The 18,914-nt window shown below is 42.8% G+C and overlaps 1 protein-coding gene across 1 annotated transcript in view; it reads right to left on the bottom strand.

The window, feature by feature from the left end:
• Window positions 1–676: 676 nt before the first annotated feature.
• TMEM132B (transmembrane protein 132B) overlaps window positions 677–18,914 on the bottom strand; it is a 39,857-nt gene continuing 21,619 nt past the window's right edge. Inside the window, exons 2-5 of the mRNA XM_010137983.1 lie at window positions 11,611–11,816; window positions 4,597–4,870; window positions 3,063–3,254; window positions 677–1,831 (exon numbers count right to left, since the gene is read on the bottom strand). Of these exons, the coding sequence (XP_010136285.1) occupies window positions 677–1,831; window positions 3,063–3,254; window positions 4,597–4,870; window positions 11,611–11,774 (1,785 nt within the window). The 5' untranslated portion in view covers window positions 11,775–11,816. The remainder of the gene's footprint in view (window positions 1,832–3,062; window positions 3,255–4,596; window positions 4,871–11,610; window positions 11,817–18,914) is intronic.

Here is an 18,914-nt window from a genome sequence, read left to right as displayed (position 1 = left end):
GGCTGATGCAGATGAATAGAAAACATAAATCAATATAAATATTACTGTACTACACTTTGGTACAACAGAAAAAAAAACCCTTCAAAGAAATTATTTAATGTTCCCTAAGTCAAATAAAATTCATAAACAATAGGAAAAGAAATTAACCACATGGGGCTTTTTGTATCTGTAAAAAATAGTAACACTACTTGGCTGCATTGCACATAGGCAATAGACTAGATTCATTCAGATCCCTTTTAACGTAAGCCTCGTTTCGGGCTGTAAGCAAGAAATGTCCACTGTGCTTTACAAAGGACGACGACTAGAAAAATCAATGCAAACAAATACCCCTTTCTTTTCTGATTTGCCATTTATCATGGGAGATGACAACCAAAAGGAGTCTCCTCCGAGTCTGAGCGTAGCTGTATTAGCATTTGGCTAGTACCAGGCAGTATACAAAACCAGCCACCGAGCGTGACACCTCCAGGACCTACAGGTAGCTGTTTTAGGGGCACGTCCTGGTTTGTGGTGAAACAGGTTTAACTCAGCCAGCCTCTTGTACCTGCTCAGTGATACCAGGTTATCATCTCAGTAACTCCGAGGTCGGACTGTCTTGTTCCTATTGCTGACTGGACTGACTGCTCCACCATCCATAAACAGAAGGCATAAAGGTGATTACAAACATAAGAAAGTAGTTTTACATATTGTCTTGCAGTCTTTCCATATAGTCCCTAAGTTCCTTGGAATCGCCAAGATTCATATCTTGGCATACCCATTTAATATTATCATCACTGTCAAATAGAATTGAGTTGGTGTAGGGGCCTCCATCCTCCGGCAGTATCGTTGTATATGAAGTGAACTTTACTCGCTTCTGCTTTGGCCCAGAAGGATTTATAGGTTCACTTTTAACTTCTTTTTCACAAAGGTACTCAGAAGATCTGAGGATATGATTATGAAGAGTCTTCTGAGAACTCCCATTAAGGAGGAAGTTGCTTTCTTCAAACTGCATTCCTCTGTCAATCATGGTAGTGCACTCCTCTGACGGGAGCGAAATGTCGACTGGGTTTTCCAGCAGTTCAACCTCATTTCCAAGCCAGACCCAGTCATGGGAATGGGGGATGTTGCCTTGCTCACTCACAGCAAACCTTTTATGTCTGTACTTCCAAGCAAATGCCACACAGTTAATCAAAAAGACCAAGATTGCCAAGCAGAAAACACACAGCAGGGCGTACATGCCAATCTCCAGATCTGTCAATCCTCTCGAAGTCAATGTGAGATCACTGGGATTGTTCTCTCCTGGTATTTCGACTTGCGCAGGGAAACCTGTGAAGGCCGTTGGGTTATTTTGGAGCTGTCCGTCCTCCAGGGACTCCTGATCAATGGGAGATACGAAAGTTGTGCTTTTGTTTGCATTGTCCTCAAAACTGGACATGTCCTCATGGATTTTGGACCATTCTTGTGCTGTCCTCTCTTGTTCTGCAGGCTTCTCTATAGAATTGCTTGCATGGCTTTTAAAATCTGTATCCACGTCATCAATGTCATTAGTGCTTTCTTTTTGGTCAGAGTCTTTTTGACCAAACTTTACTTTGACACTTCCTTTTCCAACAGCCAGAATGCTCTTCCGCTTAGTCTTCTGACACGGCTCACTGATGACCATCTCAATTTTAATGAGAGGTCCTTGCCCATCCCCTTCCGCCACTACCCCAGGCCATCTGGACTGAAGGTTTTGGTGTGCAGACACTACCATCTCATCCAGTGAAGTGATGGTGATCGAGAAGTCCTTGGAGTCATAGATATCTAACGGCGTCACTGACCCATCACTGAACAAAATCCAAGCACTCACTATGGCTTCCTGGGGGAAGAGGATGAGAAAAAAAGAAACGTGTACAGACACCCAGCTGTTTAAGTCTGTTTGACATTGGCAAAATAAATACACAGTTTAACTTTGGTTTATTTTGTTTAAAAACAAAACAAAACAAAACAAAATGCCTACTCTGCTTCCTATTTCCTTCTTGCAGATTTGTGTTCTCTAGATATTTAGGCATTTATCTCATCTTCAGGAGCTACCAGAGACTCGGTCGTCTAAAATTAATAAAAGGTGCTGACAAATAAAATGGACAATTTTTTTTTGCCAGTCTGAAGTGAGAAGCCTCTTTTGAATGCCAGGGCCTCATGATGGAAATAATCATCTTTCCAAAGTCCTGATTAATTAGCTTTATAAAGGACCTATACTGGGGAATTTCTGTAGCACTGCGGTTCTAGTGCCATATTTAATACAACGTGCAGAGCTGTTGTGTGTTGGATCGGTGACCCCAGGCAGCCCATTGGAACAAATGAGGTTAAGAACACATCTCAATGCAGTACTTTAAATCTTCTGTCATGTGAGAATAAGTGAAAGAAACAAAAGTGATTGTAGTCTTTTGTGGAAACTATAGAAACGCTCACAAAAATGCCATTTTTAAGGCAGTTTTGACCAAAACGTTTTGTCTTTTCACTGCAAATTGCTAGCGCTGAAAAGATGCACTTTCTCTTGTGATATAGAGTCTCAATTCTTTAATAAATAAAATAAATATAGATATATTTTATTCTGTGGTCTCATGGAAAGCTATTTAATTCCTCAAGATTATACAGTTCAAAGCAAGCACAAACTCCTGAGATTTCAGCAATGCTGCTCAAGAAATCTTCCGTTTGTGCAGCCAGAATTCCTTCTGGCTGACCTGGCTTTGGGAGGCTGTGAAGGTGCAGGGTTCCTACCCCTGCTGACGTCACTGAGCCACATTTTTTCATAGGAGGAGTGTCTGGAGTGGTACGTACGTGCTTTCTACAGCATTGTGCATGCTCTCTCCCTGTGCCGTGCAGGTCTGTAGGCTAGCTCTGGGCAGTTTCATGGTCACTCTGTATGGGTGTTTGCACCTCTAGGAGCTGGACATCAAGATGCCCAGTCTCTACTACGTGAAATCACTGCTCTTCACAAAGTCATACGTTGTATGTGCTGTCTAAACCTTACAGCAGTAGCTTTTCCCCAGCTTCTGACAACGGACAGGAAACAAATAAATTAATTCTGTATCTCCTGTGGATCGTACCTGTTTTGGAGTGTGGAGGATATCGTATGCAGAGGTGGTAGAAACGATAGCTCTCTTATTTCCTTTGCTGATTTGTAAGGAGACGGACAAGCCTGAAACTAGTTGTACTCCTAGATCTGTAATGGTTACACGGTCATCTAGAACGATCACTGTCTTCTCTGCCAAGATGGAATCGGAAAGAGGTGACAGAACCTTGAAAGAGAAAGCAAAGGCCTTGCATGAAATAGCAAGTAACTGTGTTGTAGAGCAAGATTGGCCTCGAATCGGCGTAATGCTTTGGATTAATCTTGGGTTTGTCACATCCATGTATAAGCTATAACCAATGTTTCCCCCAAGATGTTGCACTCATTTGCTGCTAAATTATTTTATTTACAAAAATAATTTAATGAAGCAACCACTCACTTCAAAATTGCACTTTCATCTCAACAATGGAGTATAGATTAAATTAAATGGATTTTGTTTAAAAAAAAAAGTCATTTTTGAGTGGTCTATAAAACCTCCTATGAATGCGGTATATAGCGCAAGACATAGCGTAGGACACTCATTAACGCTGAAACTCAATAAGGAAATAAATAAGTGTACAAAGCCTGGCTGATAGGAACTTGGCCCGATGCCTTTGCAGGGACAGAGGACCTGAATGAAATGAAAGTGAGCTTTGCAAAAGGACTTTGAAAACCCCACTGGGTGCCCGGCTGCATTTTTCAATGCCAAAAAGTCCTGTCAGTTTGCACTAAGACCTTGTTTGTAACGTGCTCACAAGGAAACAGTCATCTTTCTGCTGATGCCAGAAGCAGCTGGTTCAAGCCCAAAATATTTAAGGTACAATTTGTCTACACTAACATGAGAATCGATGGCGAAGCCGCCTGCATTGGAGCCAGCTGCCTTTGGCTCTTCTACAGCCACTGCTGTGAAAGCGACATTTCCAGGGCAGAAACCCCTAGACCCGTGTGTGACTTTTAGGCTGAGCTCTAGAAGTCCCCGTTTCTCTGTGCTGACTGCAAACGACAGTGGAGGGGAACATCACGGGTGTTTCCAGTTAATAAGAAAAGCCCCAGTGCTTGCACTCCGTGTTGGTGAAGAAATAGGCATGATGTCAGAGAGAGACATGAACTCTGCAAGATTTCTGAAGATTATTCCTGTGCCCATTTTTTGTGTTTCACTTTGTGAACATAAAGGAACTGATTTTTATGTCAAAGCATATGAAGTTCTCTGGTAAAATTCCCTAACAATTGGGTTCAGAAGGTCCCCCCTTATATTACAAGAAGCTTGTTGCGTGCTTGATGTAACCTGTGTTCAGAAGATCTCACTGTGTTGCTAGTCATGTTACCAAGCACAAATCCCTTTAGAATCTTCTCCAAAAGGTGTTTTAGGGAAGTAAGTGACAAATAGTGAAAATGAAACCCCATTCAAACTTGCTTTATGTAGCACATAGATTTTTTCAGCTTGTTCTTTTCCTGAGAGCAGTTAACTTTATAAGCTAACTAGCTATTGTGTGTGTGCATCCAGAACCTGCAGACACATTTTTAGGCTGTACCTGGACCGTGGTGATGCCATGCTCACGACCAACCAGAACTCGGCCATCTTGAAGCTTAGCGATCTTGGGTTCTTCCACCTTCATGAAATCAGTCACAAGGTCAGTGATGTCGAACTGCCACTCAGAGCCTAGCATGTAGGTCAAGTGGCCTCCCAACTCGGAGGATTCAGCTACAAACTGCGTGAGGACTCGCACCATGGCATGCTGATACTGGAGGGTACAACCTCTTCCTTTTTTCTCATCATCCTCTTCGTCCTCACTGTCACGGGTGGGCCTGCAAATAGATCCAAGTTTGTTACTGGCGTTGCCATGATCTCCCTCCAACACTGCGGTGCTTCTGTCGGATGGTGTTATCAATTCAGTTAACGTTATCGTCATCCGCTGCTGTGTGTGAAACAGGAAACCAGAGTTTGGAATGGGTAGATAACTGAATCTGGGTGGGATGCTTGTACAGATTTTTTCTGCTGTACAATTTAAAACCTGCTGTCACTTCTGTTAGTGAATTCTTTAAGTGGAACCTCCCAGCAACTTGACAATAAGTCTGCCATTGCTGAGATTTCAGTGGAACCATCTTGCAGAGGGCTTCCAAAAAACCAAATGAGGCACTTATTTACCACTCAGGTCATCCACTACTCTGACGCACAAACACCAGGCCAGACTGGTGAGACCACCACTCACCCCATGGAAACAACTGCAGCATCAGACATATTTCACATTTTCCAATTGTCTGTGCCCCTTCCAAAACACAACCTGCGACAAAATAACAGCTTTCCACACGCCTTATAGAAGGCATGACAGAGCCTTCTTCTGTCCATGACAGCAGTGCTGTCACACCCCACGGATTTTGTCTGCTTTTAAACTCAGTTTCTCTTTCTTTTTCTTTTCTTTTTTTTCTTTTTTTTTTTATAGTGTTTATTCCTTGGAACAAACACATGGATTCTTTCATCTCTTTCAAGTCAGGCATTAAGCGCTAGGTGCTCACACTTTTACTCATTATGCCCCTATGCTGTGGAATTCATTGCTCAGAAATAATTTGCCTTTCTCCTTTACTTATTTATTGAGCCTGAAGCCAGCTCTAAAGCAAGAGTGGGAAATACAGGGTAAGCCGCTTATTTGTCACAGTATTTTGGAGAGTTGTTTTGTGTTTACTGTGTTCCTTTATCTTCTCCTTTAAAATACCAGCTATGAAAAACTACTATAAAACAGAATTGGTTTTGTTATAAATTGTTTCATGACAAAGTTGGCAAGCGGTAAGCTGAAACCATATCTAAGAAAAGCCCTTGTGCTCTTCAAAATGATAGAAAGCCCTGGTGGTACGGAACCTAATACACTGGAAATACATTTTCAGTCCATCGCTTTATATGTATATGTTTAATATATATGTTTTCAATGCATCACTTTATATATATATATATCACTTTATTTATATATCTACAGCCTCAAGTAAATGGTATTTGGTGCAGCCTTTTTGGTTCTGCATGTGTAAAACAGCAATGTCCATCATCAGTCGCTGACTGAAACGCCACTGAATAACCTGAATAACACTGAATAACCACTGAGTTGTTAAGAAAAGAACAGGATCGTAAAATAGGATTGTCATTACACAAAGAAATTAGCCTTACAGAATCAGACTAGCTGGGTATTCCAGCTAGTTCTCCCCTTCCCGACTCAAGCGTCGGTCTGGACTAGGAGCCGAAGCCAGCCCGTCAGCAGAACAGCCACGAGGGAAGCGCTAGAAGGGGGAATTCATAGAGCTCGTGTGGCCTGTTCAGGCTTTGGCTTTATAATGCCATAAAAGAGTGTAGGAACCCCATAATGTTCCCACTTCCAATTTACTCCTGTATTCTGGTCCTCTTCGGCTCATCTAAACCATAACCCAGCCCTGAATAATCTCAGAGTTCGGGGAAACCAGGTTTAGCTCTGAGATTTGGGGATTTGACCCGCTTTTAGAAGTACGGTGACATTAGTACCTGTGCAGAACTGGAGGAAAACGCGCAGAGGCTGTTCAGGTCAGAAGTACTTACGGGATTTGGGGGAAAAGAGCCACAGAACCAATTTTCTTATGGGAAAAGAACTAGTGTTCCTGTGGCTTGAAGAAAAATGTTCCCACGTTCAACATTCACACTGACTTTTTTTACACATCTCTGGTTTCTGTTTCTGTTACATAACCAGATGTTTTACTCAAATCCAGTGTTACTGCTACTCATATTTATTTCTGTGCTTATTTATTTCTACTTTCACTGTTTAAATCTTTAGGATCCTGGACTGTCCAAGAGGAAATACACTCAGAACAGCTCTGCGGGGAAGGATTTTTCAGCCCCAGTGCTAACAACCACAAAAAGATGATTCAAGTCCAAGTCTTTCCAGGTGGTATCTCTCAGGAACAAAGGTAAGGGCTCTATTTCCTTACAAAAGCATTTCTCCATGGCATGCAAACACGGAACATCAGAAAAGCATCCTTAAACTGCGGGATGGGCAAGGCACTTTCTTAGGTCAGTGCAAAGTAAAAGTGAGGTGTTTGAATTTTCAACACAAGCTTTGCAAGTCTGCTTTACCTGGTACCCACTCAAGTTCTTTTTTTTTTTTTTTTTAAAACAAATTTCCACTTCAAAGCCACAAATCCATGATTCAGTTACTAAGCCAGAGCATTTCAGTGTTTTGTCTCCAGGGGTGCAACAAAACATTTGAGATGACTTACTGAATTGCGTAGTTCCCTTTAAAGTCTTAAACTTTGTGTTACAGTGTTTTCAGTAGGTTTAAACTCCGTCATTAAGCAGTGAGCTCATTTTTTTTTTTAAGACATGTCCTCATGAATGTAAGCTATAGCTGCATATTGTGCTTTTTTCTTCCTTTGGTCACCTCCAAGGTTAGCTCTGGATATCTCTCTCCTTACCCTATTTCTTGCTCCTTGGCAAACTTCCTTGGAAGATGTTTTGCTTTTCTGGAGTGAACCAAGGTTGCCAGAATTACATTTAATTTACATTTCACACAGAGAAAGCCTTTGCCAGAGAGCTGAGTTAGAACAGCAGCCCTGTTACAAGGGTGCCTGCTAGCACTGATCTAATCAGTGATCTGTCAACTTTCCATTATAGACACTGTCTGTGAGCAGTTTAAGTGTGTCTCTTTTAATCTGCACCACTCTCAAACCAGGCATCACATTCTTGAGCCAGATGCTAATTTTCTGTTGAAAAAAATAAAGGGTTTGAATTGGAAATACTCATTAAAACGAGCCATGTATTTTAAAAAAACCCCTAATTGAAAAAAGTTAATCTACTTTGCATACAAAATACAAGCCACTAGAAGTTGACTTAGTGGAAGCTACAGAAAAAAGTTGCACATAGCTCCACTCCCAGTTCAAGAGGAGATGCAATCAGGTACCTTTACAGCTCCTGAAAATACAATCTACCTATGACAAAGATCTCTGTGGCCTTATATCCACAGGACTCTGAGGTCAATGAACTAAAGGGGTGAATTTACAGCACGTTCAAGCTTTGGGTGGATGTTGCTATGCAGAAATGGAATGGTTTGAATCCTGTTTCACTTCATTTGCCTTGAAGTACAGCGTTAGATTTCTGAGAGGCAGCACTCACACAGAGACTAACTAAAGCAGTTTATTTCTTCCCGCATTCAACTTTGAGTGCCTTTCCTGCTTTTGGCTCTAGTACTAGACAGGAGCAAAGCAGAGCGATCAGCTAATTAACCATCAGCTCAACAGGCTGCCGTTCAACACCACATCTGGGGTAACTCTTTGGTAGGTTTCAAAGGTTTGTATTACTCAGAGATTTGCAGGCACCATGACTTAGTAACGGCTTTATCAGCTATTGATCAGTAAAGCCAGATGCTGGTAAAAGTCCAGTAAACTCTGAGCCGGATACTGAAGCATATGCTGGACGCATATGCTGGTGTGATGTCAGCCTTCCTGGGATCCTCATGAAAACCATGTTGCAAATATTTACTGAAATTAAATTTCCAGCTTGTTCTGTGAGACTTTAGCCGTGCAATTCCTATTAATGCAAGTTGAAGCCACTCATCCCTTGTAAATGTATGTGCACAGAGCTAGTGCGGGAACCTCAGAAGGTAATTATTCTCCAGATGCACGAGGAATGGAAATAAATGTTCTTGTTAGACTAGCGGAGTCTGCCTGGACCTCTTCCACACTCTAATATTTGACTTTAATTTAAATATACACCTTTCGTTTGCTGAGATTGTGGGCTTTTTTGCAGGCCATTGCAGGAGTAGAGCTTCTGTCAGCCCACGCTACTTCAAGGACCACATCCCATGCATTAGTCATGAGCTGCCCCACGAGCTGACTTTCAGCTGGAAAGCGCGGCTCTTCGGAGCTGCAGTAGCACACACACAGATCAAGTTCTCCTCTGGATAAAACTAGACGTTTGCCATGTATTTACAGACTGAGCTGGTAAATTGTATTACTGCTATTGTATTACTGCTATTACCAGACACTATTTTTTTTCCAGTTTCTGGCATAAAAGCTGCCTATTCTTCCTTTCTGTTCCTCTAGCAAGTTCCTGCTCTTGCAGCCGTTCAGACCAGGTGAAAACTGACACAGTTTAAACGGAGCCAGGCATGTGGCACGTGGGGAATTTTTGTACAGACCTATCTTTTTCATTGCTTTGTGGAAATTATTCTGAAGTTAGGTAAGCAAACACGTCTGTAATTACATGTATTTTACAATTACAAACATGACAGGGTTTACAGGGAAAGCAATACAATTTATTAGCTCAACAGACATCACTGGAAAGAACAGATGTGATTTGGGGCACATAAACATTTTTTCAGATCTGACATAGAAGCAGCTATATGCAGATGAAGAACTGCCATGCTGAGGCAGTAGTTTCACAGGCATTTCTTTTGTTGACAGAACCAATAAACACATTTAAAAGATTATTGTAAACCCAGTTACATTTTGCCATCTGGCTCAGCCCCTCAGACGACTGAACCAGCACAGCCACAATGAGCATGTGAGAACGAGGCAGGGGAGCAGGGGAGCCAGCGGAGATGGAAGAATGTTTGGAGGTTGCTGAAGTGTCTCTGCACGATCCCTGTAGTAAGTGCTCAAAAAATCTATCTTCTGTATATTGATGTATTACTTTATAGCAATGTTTAGTTCTTGCCAAGAAGACAAGGGAGTGCTGTCCACCCAACCCCAGTGGACAGGAGGACAGTAGAAAATAGTTTTGTCTGTGGTGAGGTGAGGAATCAAGAAGACACACGACAATCCCTCCAGGAGTAAAGGTACCAGGTAGGCACTGTGAAGAACTACAGGTTGAACCATTGTTCAGAATAAGCCAGTGTGGTCTTCTGGCTGTACCACTGACTGAGGCTTCAGAAACCACCCTGCAGCTCCCCACCTGTCCAAATGTCTTGTGTGCTTCAGGTCACCATTTAAAAACTCATCATAAAAACTCACCCATGTTTAGGACATAGATATGGAGGAGGTGGAGGTATAAGGAGATTCAAAGTTAAAGAGGGGAAAAAAAAAAGCGGGGAGGGAATCTTATCCAAATCTAAAAACAAGGGAGATGTAAAAAACCTTACGTAAAAAGTAAGTGTCAGAGTGAGCACAACTATCGCTACTCCTGGACTGCCGATTGATTTAGAATAGCCCCACAGATCAAAAAATTCACGTGGATGTACCATAAAACAGATAATTTATTTCTAGTTGAAACCTTTCCTCTTCACATGGCTGTGGACTGCTGCCACATGATGTCATAAAGTAGCAGCTGCAGTTCTGGGGAGCGACACAGCGCCCATGCTTTCTCTTCCACCCTTCACGGCAAATGCTTGCAGAAGATGCGCCAGCAGTTCAGATGCAGTCTGAGCAGCAGCGCACTCACACCATGTGCCAGCTTGCAAACAGAGCAGACTCTCAGACCATTATCTTTATTTCGGCTGGCCAAATAAATCACAACTAGACACCAGGGGGTAGATTTCCAGCGCTGTGTGTAATGGGTTTAAAGTCAGAATGTCCACGACCGTTAACCACGGTCGCTTGTCTAACTCACTGAGCTTGCTGCTGAAAGTTTACTCCTGTAATAAACATCAACAACAGCCTAATCCTGCAGCCGTTTACTCAGCGCATCCCTGCTGGTTTAGTAGGAGCTGTGCCTAAGGGAGTGTTACAGCACATTACAGGCAGAAGAAGGTGAGCTAAGTGGAACTTTAAGCAGCCTGCACATGTCCATGCCTCACCTAGCACCTAGCACCCCTCTTCCTGCCACAAATAGCAACTTTGCCTTTATCACTGAAGCAAACACACAAATTTCTCTTGTGCCAGATCTTCACTACTTCCTCTGTCATAGCCAGAAAAAATGTCCACATGCCAAGAGGTGAGTCAGTCCTTTTTTGGAACTCACTACCTGAGTACCCTGTAAATTGAGATCTATTACCCTTAGCTGTATGCCCTCATAAAGTGTTGGATCATTGTACTCTGCTGCTGCCTGCATGGGCTCTTTAAGGCTCTTCAAAAGCTGAGGTGCTCTCCTGGGCAGATGGAGTGCTTTAGCTAGAACTGCCACACCGGTTAGCACTACAGTTACTGCTGCCAGAAATGCTTTTTCACTGGATTATAAATCTGAGCTGGTGTCATTCCTTGTTCTGCAGTAGTATTTTTCAACATAACCTGAAATCCAACAATACAGCGGTGTTCCTGGAAGTTCTTAATCTTGCAAATTGTCCAAATGATGGCTCTGCTAGAATGGGCATTTTCAGCAAGGAATGAAGAGGTCCAGGTCCTTTTCCTAGACATCGGAGTGTATGATACAATTTCCTGAGATTGTCTGGAATTGATTAACGCTCCAGGCAAAGCCACTGACGTTTTAAACTGATTGGGATAAAATGCAGCCCACTGATGTTGGATGTTTTAATGAAGGCTAAGACAGACTGTAAAGCTAGTTTAAACAGGAGAGTTTAGATTCTGAGAAATACTCTAAAAACCTGTTGTGGTGTAAAATCAGAGGCCCTGGGCACGTATCTGTGCCAGTGCTGTAAGCATACCTTTTATTGGAGGTGACGGGTATCCTCCAGCCTTTGATCTGGCTAAGCTCCGTATCAGAGATCTCTATCTGCAGCGGGAGCCTTGGAACCCAGACCGTCACTTCTAATTGGGTGGTAAAATGCTGATAAGTGAAGTTAACAATAGTATCCACTTTGCTTTTCATTTCCTTGCCATTAACGAAGATGGAGTCACATCTGTCGGAAACCTTTAAAAAAAAAAAAAAAGACAGAGAAAAAAATTAATTGGGAAATGAATAAAAGTTCCTGGGGAAGCATGAGGAGAGATACATCAGTCCAAAGCCAACACTGATAATGTGAGTCATGCATATTGCATTTTCAGTTTTCTAATTAGTAGCAAACAGTGATAAATGGACCCCGGGGAAACAGTTCTGCTTTCCTCAATGGATGCTACTCAAACTACAAAAATAATTTAAGGATGTTACAGAACCTATGTGAATCTTTTATACTAGGCAAATTAAACTCTTCATGAATCACACTCCATGTGCATCAAGTTTATGTTTACAACTTGCTTAAAGAACCTGGAAAAAATGGGGCCATATGTTAGTAAGAAAAAGACTGACTCAGAACCATAAACCAGAATCCTTTCCTTTTTCCTTGAGCACCGTAATGCTGAAAGACAAAGTTCCCCTTATGGCTCATGAGCAAAAGTGCAGCAGAAGCATTAATTTTTAGAACTTCTCAGTAATTGTTTTAGCAAAATGTATTCATACTTGCTTTGCGTCATAGAAAATTACTGCCAGAACTAGCACGTGGGCTGTATGCTACGACTCATCTAACCTCTTGGTCTCACGGATCCTTTGGCACAAACTCAAGGTCCTGAGCACAGGTCCTGTAACATCAAGGCCAGGACGTATCAACACAGATGACCTGCATCCTGGATAGACAGAGCGCCTTCTTCATGAGGTACAGGTTTTTATTGTAACTATGAACATGCGCGCATACTTTTAGATTTTATATACACACTCATTTAATGTACAACACGTTTGCGTGTCTGTATATACTGGTACCTGCATGTGTACAAGTGTCTGTACCTGCTCTGAAGCGAGAAGTGATAGTCTCCAACAGAGTCCATGCAGTGTGGTTTTAACCTGCTAAAACCATGGCTTATGAGATGTAGCCATGTTACTGAAGTGGACTTTCTTCTCTTGTCAGGACAGTTCTGTGTCATGTTGTATAATGCGCTGGGATGCAGATCTGAAGGGATTCTGGCTAAATCAGTGCTGAAATTTGGGTTTACTGGAGTTGCTGAGATAACCACCCATGTAGACTGCAGTGGGGAATGTGCTGAAACACAGGCTGCTTTTGCTCTGCAAACATATTTCAAATCTTTTCTGATATTAACCGGAATTAGGGGTTACTGAGCCAAGAAAAAATACAAAAAATGTGTAGCAGCCTTTTTTTTTTTTCCCCTCAAAGGCAGTGCTCACATAGGGCTTTCCAATTAAGTCTGTCCTGCTTTAAATCTCGGAATACCATTGCTTTTCTCGAGCTCTGACATGGTATATTGCTGTTAGACGGACAATACCTGAGTTTTACTATCACATGCAGCACATTTGAATAACAAAACTTTGTCTAAATGCCTTTCATGATACTTTTAGGATTTACAGGCAACTTGCCTAAGAATCAGCTACTTGAGAAGCAAAAGAATACAAGCGACCTTTATACCGGTCATTCAGTGACGAGTTTCATTTCCAGAATTAGTGTGACAGCATTTAAAATTACGGCAATACTCAAGGCAAGCATGGAAGGAGAAACATTTGGGAAGCACTGTGCCGGCTGCTCTGTTGGTACACATCCCCTGAACAGCGACCCCATCAAATGACACGCAGCGAGACCACGCAGCCCAACTTCTCAGACTGACCCTCTTAAAATACCACTGTACAACTAACGTCGTTCTCCTGTACCGCTTATTTATTACTACATAACAGCTTTGATAAAAATATTGCCAAGTGCAGGAATTTTTAAAAAAATAACTCTAGCTATCTGATAAAGAGCTTTGAATGGACTTCAGGCTCAGGAGTACCTGAGCATACTCCGAACCTCTGTTTCCCCCTCATAATGTGTCAGAAGTGTCTCTGGGAAGTTCAAGCATATTAAGCAAGTCCATTGATCGAATGAGCAGTTGAGATCCTGTATCACAAAGCCTACATCTAGGGAGTTTTGTGAGACTTAATACAAGACAGAAATAATTAAGAAACCTCAAAGAGGGAAGTATAAACATCAAGACCAGATCAGGGGAATAACTAATATCTGACATGACAGCGGCTAATATTTTAGATTCTCTTCTTGCTGCTTAAAATGTTCTTGTCTTCTTGTCAGCAAGCAAAAAAGGTGCTAAATTAGAGAACTGAAAGATGGACTTTAATTGTAGCTGTAAAAATATCAGGCTAGGCTTACAAATTTCATAGATTATATGTCTAGACAGAGCCATTCAGTCATTTATATACTGACCAAGAGGTAAAATAAATCAGCGTGTATAACTATGCTATAGAAGTTCACCCAGTCACCTTGTGTAGAGTGCAGAGCTCATGTTTCACCTTGATAAGAAAACTTGAAGGGAGACGTTGTTGTTTCAGTTCTCTATCCGGAATTTGGGTTTAATCCACTAGGTACAAGCAAACCAAAAACTTTAAAGGAAGAATAAGTTTGTGCCAGCTGAATCTGGTGATGAAGTATGTGAAATCATGACCACTGTTAACCATCCGGGCTAGACTAAAGCTCACCTGAGGAAGCTTCTGTTACATGCACTTAGTTACGGACATGTTTCCTTCACCACACCTTTCAGCAGTTGTTACTTGAAAGTAGATTTGGTTCATCTGAAGCAAACAAGAACCTTGAGCATGTGTAGAAAATGCCCAGCACTTCTATTTCTCTGGGGATCTACTGCAGACCCAAGACAATGAATTCATTTCATCCTGATCTCAGATGAGGGCTGTGATCTCACGCTAACAGCACTCTGAAGAGGGAATGAGAAACGCACGTTGAGCTTTGGGGACGTGGTGCCAGCAGTATTCTCTAGATGATGGCCTATGGCAAATGCTCCCCTTCACTTCTTCTCTCCTAAGCCTTCTCCATCCTTTTCGAGTCACACTCTGACTGTCAGAAATGTCTCACGATGCTGCTGGAAGAGGAACTCGTATGACCTGCTGCTGAGTTTGGGGAACCTGTTTACATCAGAAAGCACTCCGGTTTGCCGTGGGGCGAGCGCTGACACAGCAGGGCAGGGTTACCTTAGCAGGTGACTTACTTAACACACAGATTTCTTTTGAGCTGCTGGTTCTGAGGGAACAAAGAGGGGGAAAATGCTGTTGAATCATCTTTCCTGCAAATGCTACACAGTGAAAAGACACAGTAAAATCTTAGAACGCCACCCCCTCACCGAAAATGCAGAGAGCAAGACTGTTTAGAGCAGCCTGTGTCACCACTCTTGTCAATGGCCTGGCAAAATGAGACAGAGCTGTTTGAGACAGTCTGCTCCAGGAGGGCAGGACGGCCAGCGGTGCGCTCTGGTATGCAGGTCAAGAGAAAGAGCTGCAATTAACCTCACCGGGCTTTGAAGCGGGTGGGTGGCTCCAATCCCCACAAGTAATTGTAAAAGGCACATTTTGCCCTGTACAGCCTGTCACAGCCTCCTCGTTGAGACTAATCCAGTACAAAAGTAACTAGCAGTCCACAAGAATAATGGGGAAACCATTTGATGTTCAGCTCAGCAACGGTTTATGCACCCTTTGGGTGAACAGCTAAACTGGAGGGAATGTGAACGGACGAGAAACCGAGTGGCTCATCTTTACATGCAGGTTTGATTCTAAAGCTCAGACCTCATCCTCAGCTTGCAGGGCATTTTGTGAGGTGCCTGAATGAGAGAGGTGTAACAGAAAACAGTCTCAGTCCTGGTGGCTGTTGACCACTTGGGAGTTTTCTGGTTAAACAAGACCTTGCTGCTGCACGCCTGCTTGGCACAACCTTTTCTTCCCGGCACTATCGTGTGTGAGAGGAGAGAGCGGCACAGCTGCAGGAGAGGCCAGATGGGCATCTCCAGCAGCAGTGCTTCAGGGCTTCCCAGCCCACCCCTCATCTCCAGCATTTTCCACCTTCAGCCATACACTTCTCAGTGGTATTTCCACAAACGGTGTGTGCGTTTGCAGCTCTGTGTGAACATGGAAAATGACTTTTAAAGGCCAAGCTACTACCCAAAGGAGTTAGTTCTGTTTAATTTGGGACAATCACCAGTTACTATGTGGATGTAAGTGGTACCAAGAACAATGCCAACGTTGTACTTGGCACCACTGTCCTATGGCACCAGAGTTACACCTGATAGTAGTCCCTCGAGAAAATGTCAGACTTCTTGTTTTGGCTGTAGTAACATGCTATGCCATGGCACGTTAATTATTCTAGTGCACAGTATTTGCCCACATGAACGCGTCAAGTGATAACATAAAAGTAGAGATTGTCACTTCCCTTTTAAAATTAAAACTAACTGGGTGAGGTTGAATTCCAGTTCTGCCCCAGAAAACCATATGGTCTTCTTCCAAACTTGTATGGCAGAGTTGCTGACCCCATGAAACAACCCAGTGCAAGTGTCAAAGCAACCCCTGTCTCATATGCGGCCTGCTAGGCTTAACGCGGCACTGATTTCAGCCGCTCCCCCAGGCAGGGGTTTTCCCATGCGGTTACTCCTGGCAATAGCTCCGCTTCCCCGTGCCCCAGCTCATTATGAGTATTGGGGTCTGCAGATATCGCCTCCAAGCAATTTGAGGCAAATGGTAGATTAAGAATATACAGAGTCAAGGATGGCAAATGGCATGATGCTGATATTGAAACTAATGAAAACAGAAGTTTTATTCCCTTTTAATTTTAGATACGTGCAGAATAGTCCTGGAAGTGTCATTTTTGAAACAACCTTTTCACATTAATTTGGTTTTATTGGCAGATCAGTTCTCCAAATACTGTTGTCTGGAATAGCTGCTGTAGTTTCAGATATAAGTGTTGGCCACGGGAATCCCTCAAGATACATTCTAAGGTTTGTTTCCTACTTACAAAAAACAAGAGTTTAAGTAAGTCAAGTATTCCCCAGCCCGCGTGTTCACTTGTGCTTGCTTTTCATCTTGTCAGTGAATACTAATGTTACACGGGAACGGTACACAGACTGCATGATTCAATGCAGCCCGATAGCTATACTTACAAATGTGAATATAATGATTTTTTTTCCTCCCCCTACTACCAGCTTTCACTGGTACATACAGAAAATGTAAAAACTGAAATATGTCAAGATAAGTGTGAAGCATCTCTAATGCTCTTCATCCTAAGTAGTCTTAAATTTCAGCATCTGCCAGAAAGAAAGCCACATACTTCTGCGCTGAAACAAGAGGTTTCCCAGGTTTCCCTCATCTTCTTGTTTGGGAAAACTTGGATTGGGACAGGAATGTTTGTTCAGCCCCCACAGCGTTGTGTTATCAGTCACCTCTGTCAGCGGAGTATTGCTGTGTTTGGGTCAGGTATTTTCAGATACAACTGCTCTTTTCTTAATTACCCGTAGGCTTGATCATCCACCTGCTGAAGTCAACCCAGCTGAGTTAATTGGAAGAGGTTCGAGCATCAGAGGCCACAGCTTCAGAGGTTAGCAGGCATTTAACCAGGTAGGTGGAGACTTCCAAACCCACACAAATGAATCTATTGGGAAATCCAAGCCGTTTTGAAATTAGCATTTTGTCATGGTGATTCTTGCCAGTTTTATTGTTCTAAAGGATCAAAGTGGGAGATTCAAAACTGGACTAGTCTGTACTTCAAGTTTCTCTCGTGAGAGATAGTAGCAGAAGCTGACAAACACTTGCTTTGAAGTGAGGAGTTGGTGAGAGCACAAGAGCTCCAGTTTAAGGCTCAACGGCTACAACGAGCCGCACACATTACAGACACAGATAATAACGATATCCACAACTATGTTTGCCAGACTGGGTCTATCCCGAAGACTACTATGGCAGTGGTACAAAATACAAACTGTAAGTTATACTCCGGTCTGAAATGTAATGGGGAGGAGTTAGAATCAAGATTGAAGGGAAACCCCTTTGTCCAGAAAAGCATTGACTTGGAAAAGCAGGTAATAAACTGAAGTGCTGTGTGTTCAAGAGACCAGAAACCCACGATGGGCTGAGGGGTAGGCTGGTGAGGGGATTATCAGTTATGGAGGTGCACAGAGCTCCACTTGGACACCACCAGACCACGATAACGGCAGCTTAGCAGCAATTAGACAGTAGCGTTAGTGATCCCCTATTGTTTCACTGAAGAAGCCTCTCTCATTTTCTCTGTAGATGTCACTAGTTAGCACTGCTGATGAGGAGAAGCAGGCTATTGGGGAGGACATGAGGTCAGGTAGAGCCTGTAATGATGTGAATGGGTGTTTGAAGTTTTAGAGTGTTTTTACCTCTTAACCCCCATTGAAACGCACTGAACTACAGGGAAGGATAGCATGGAAGACATTAACATTTTGGTTTAACAACTGAGACAACTGCTGTGGTTTAGAAAAGGTGCAATGAGCCATGAACGTACAACGAGAATTTAAAAACCTGCTGTACTGAATGAAGTGTGCACTATTCAAAAACTGTTGATCTATGCAAAATTATTAAACAACACATGTGATCTGCCAGGATCTCAGTCCCAGGTGCAGAGCAGCTGCTCTCATTCACGTTCCAGCGTGCCGTGCAGGGGCGGTCCTGCTGGAGATGAGCAGCTTGGCGGATGCGCAGGTTGAAAGGAGAGGACCAAAGAAGGTGAGTGCGCTTTCAGACTCCACTCTGCTGCTTGGCCTGACTTCATTCAGGCTCAGTAATAACTGCTGTGCAGCCCCGGCGGTGGTGCAGCTGCTAGGAAGGGCAGATGCTCTGGCGTTGCGCTCTTATTGATTATGTAGAGTGAATACTGAAAGTGATGGGGGGCAGCTAATAGCAGTGCACGGAGGCTGCCAGAATGTTCTCTGCTCCACGTACCAAGTTCCTTTACTAAATAGCTGAGCTTTTAACTGCACTTTTTTTTTACAAAAATCAAGCAGAGGAATACTATCGGAACTAGAAGTTACTGTTCCTGCTCACCCCACTGATTTATCATCACCATGTGCAGATTAAGAAAGAGATCATCTTCATTAGGTCAAATTAACGGCTGCATTAAGATGCTGGTGTGTTTGTTCACAGTACCTGGAGTAAACGGTGGCTGGTCCATCAGGAATGTCAGCTTCCCTGCACAAGAAGAAATGCTGCTCGATACCAGTAACTAAAAGATAGTGGTGGCTGTAT

The sequence above is a fragment of the Buceros rhinoceros genome, unplaced genomic scaffold (genome assembly GCF_000710305.1).
Source record: "Buceros rhinoceros silvestris isolate BGI_N320 unplaced genomic scaffold, ASM71030v1 scaffold9206, whole genome shotgun sequence".
Classification (NCBI taxonomy): Eukaryota; Metazoa; Chordata; class Aves; order Bucerotiformes; family Bucerotidae; genus Buceros; species Buceros rhinoceros.
The sequence above is the reverse complement of the archived record's forward strand: the minus strand, read 5'-3'. Positions and strand labels throughout refer to the sequence as shown.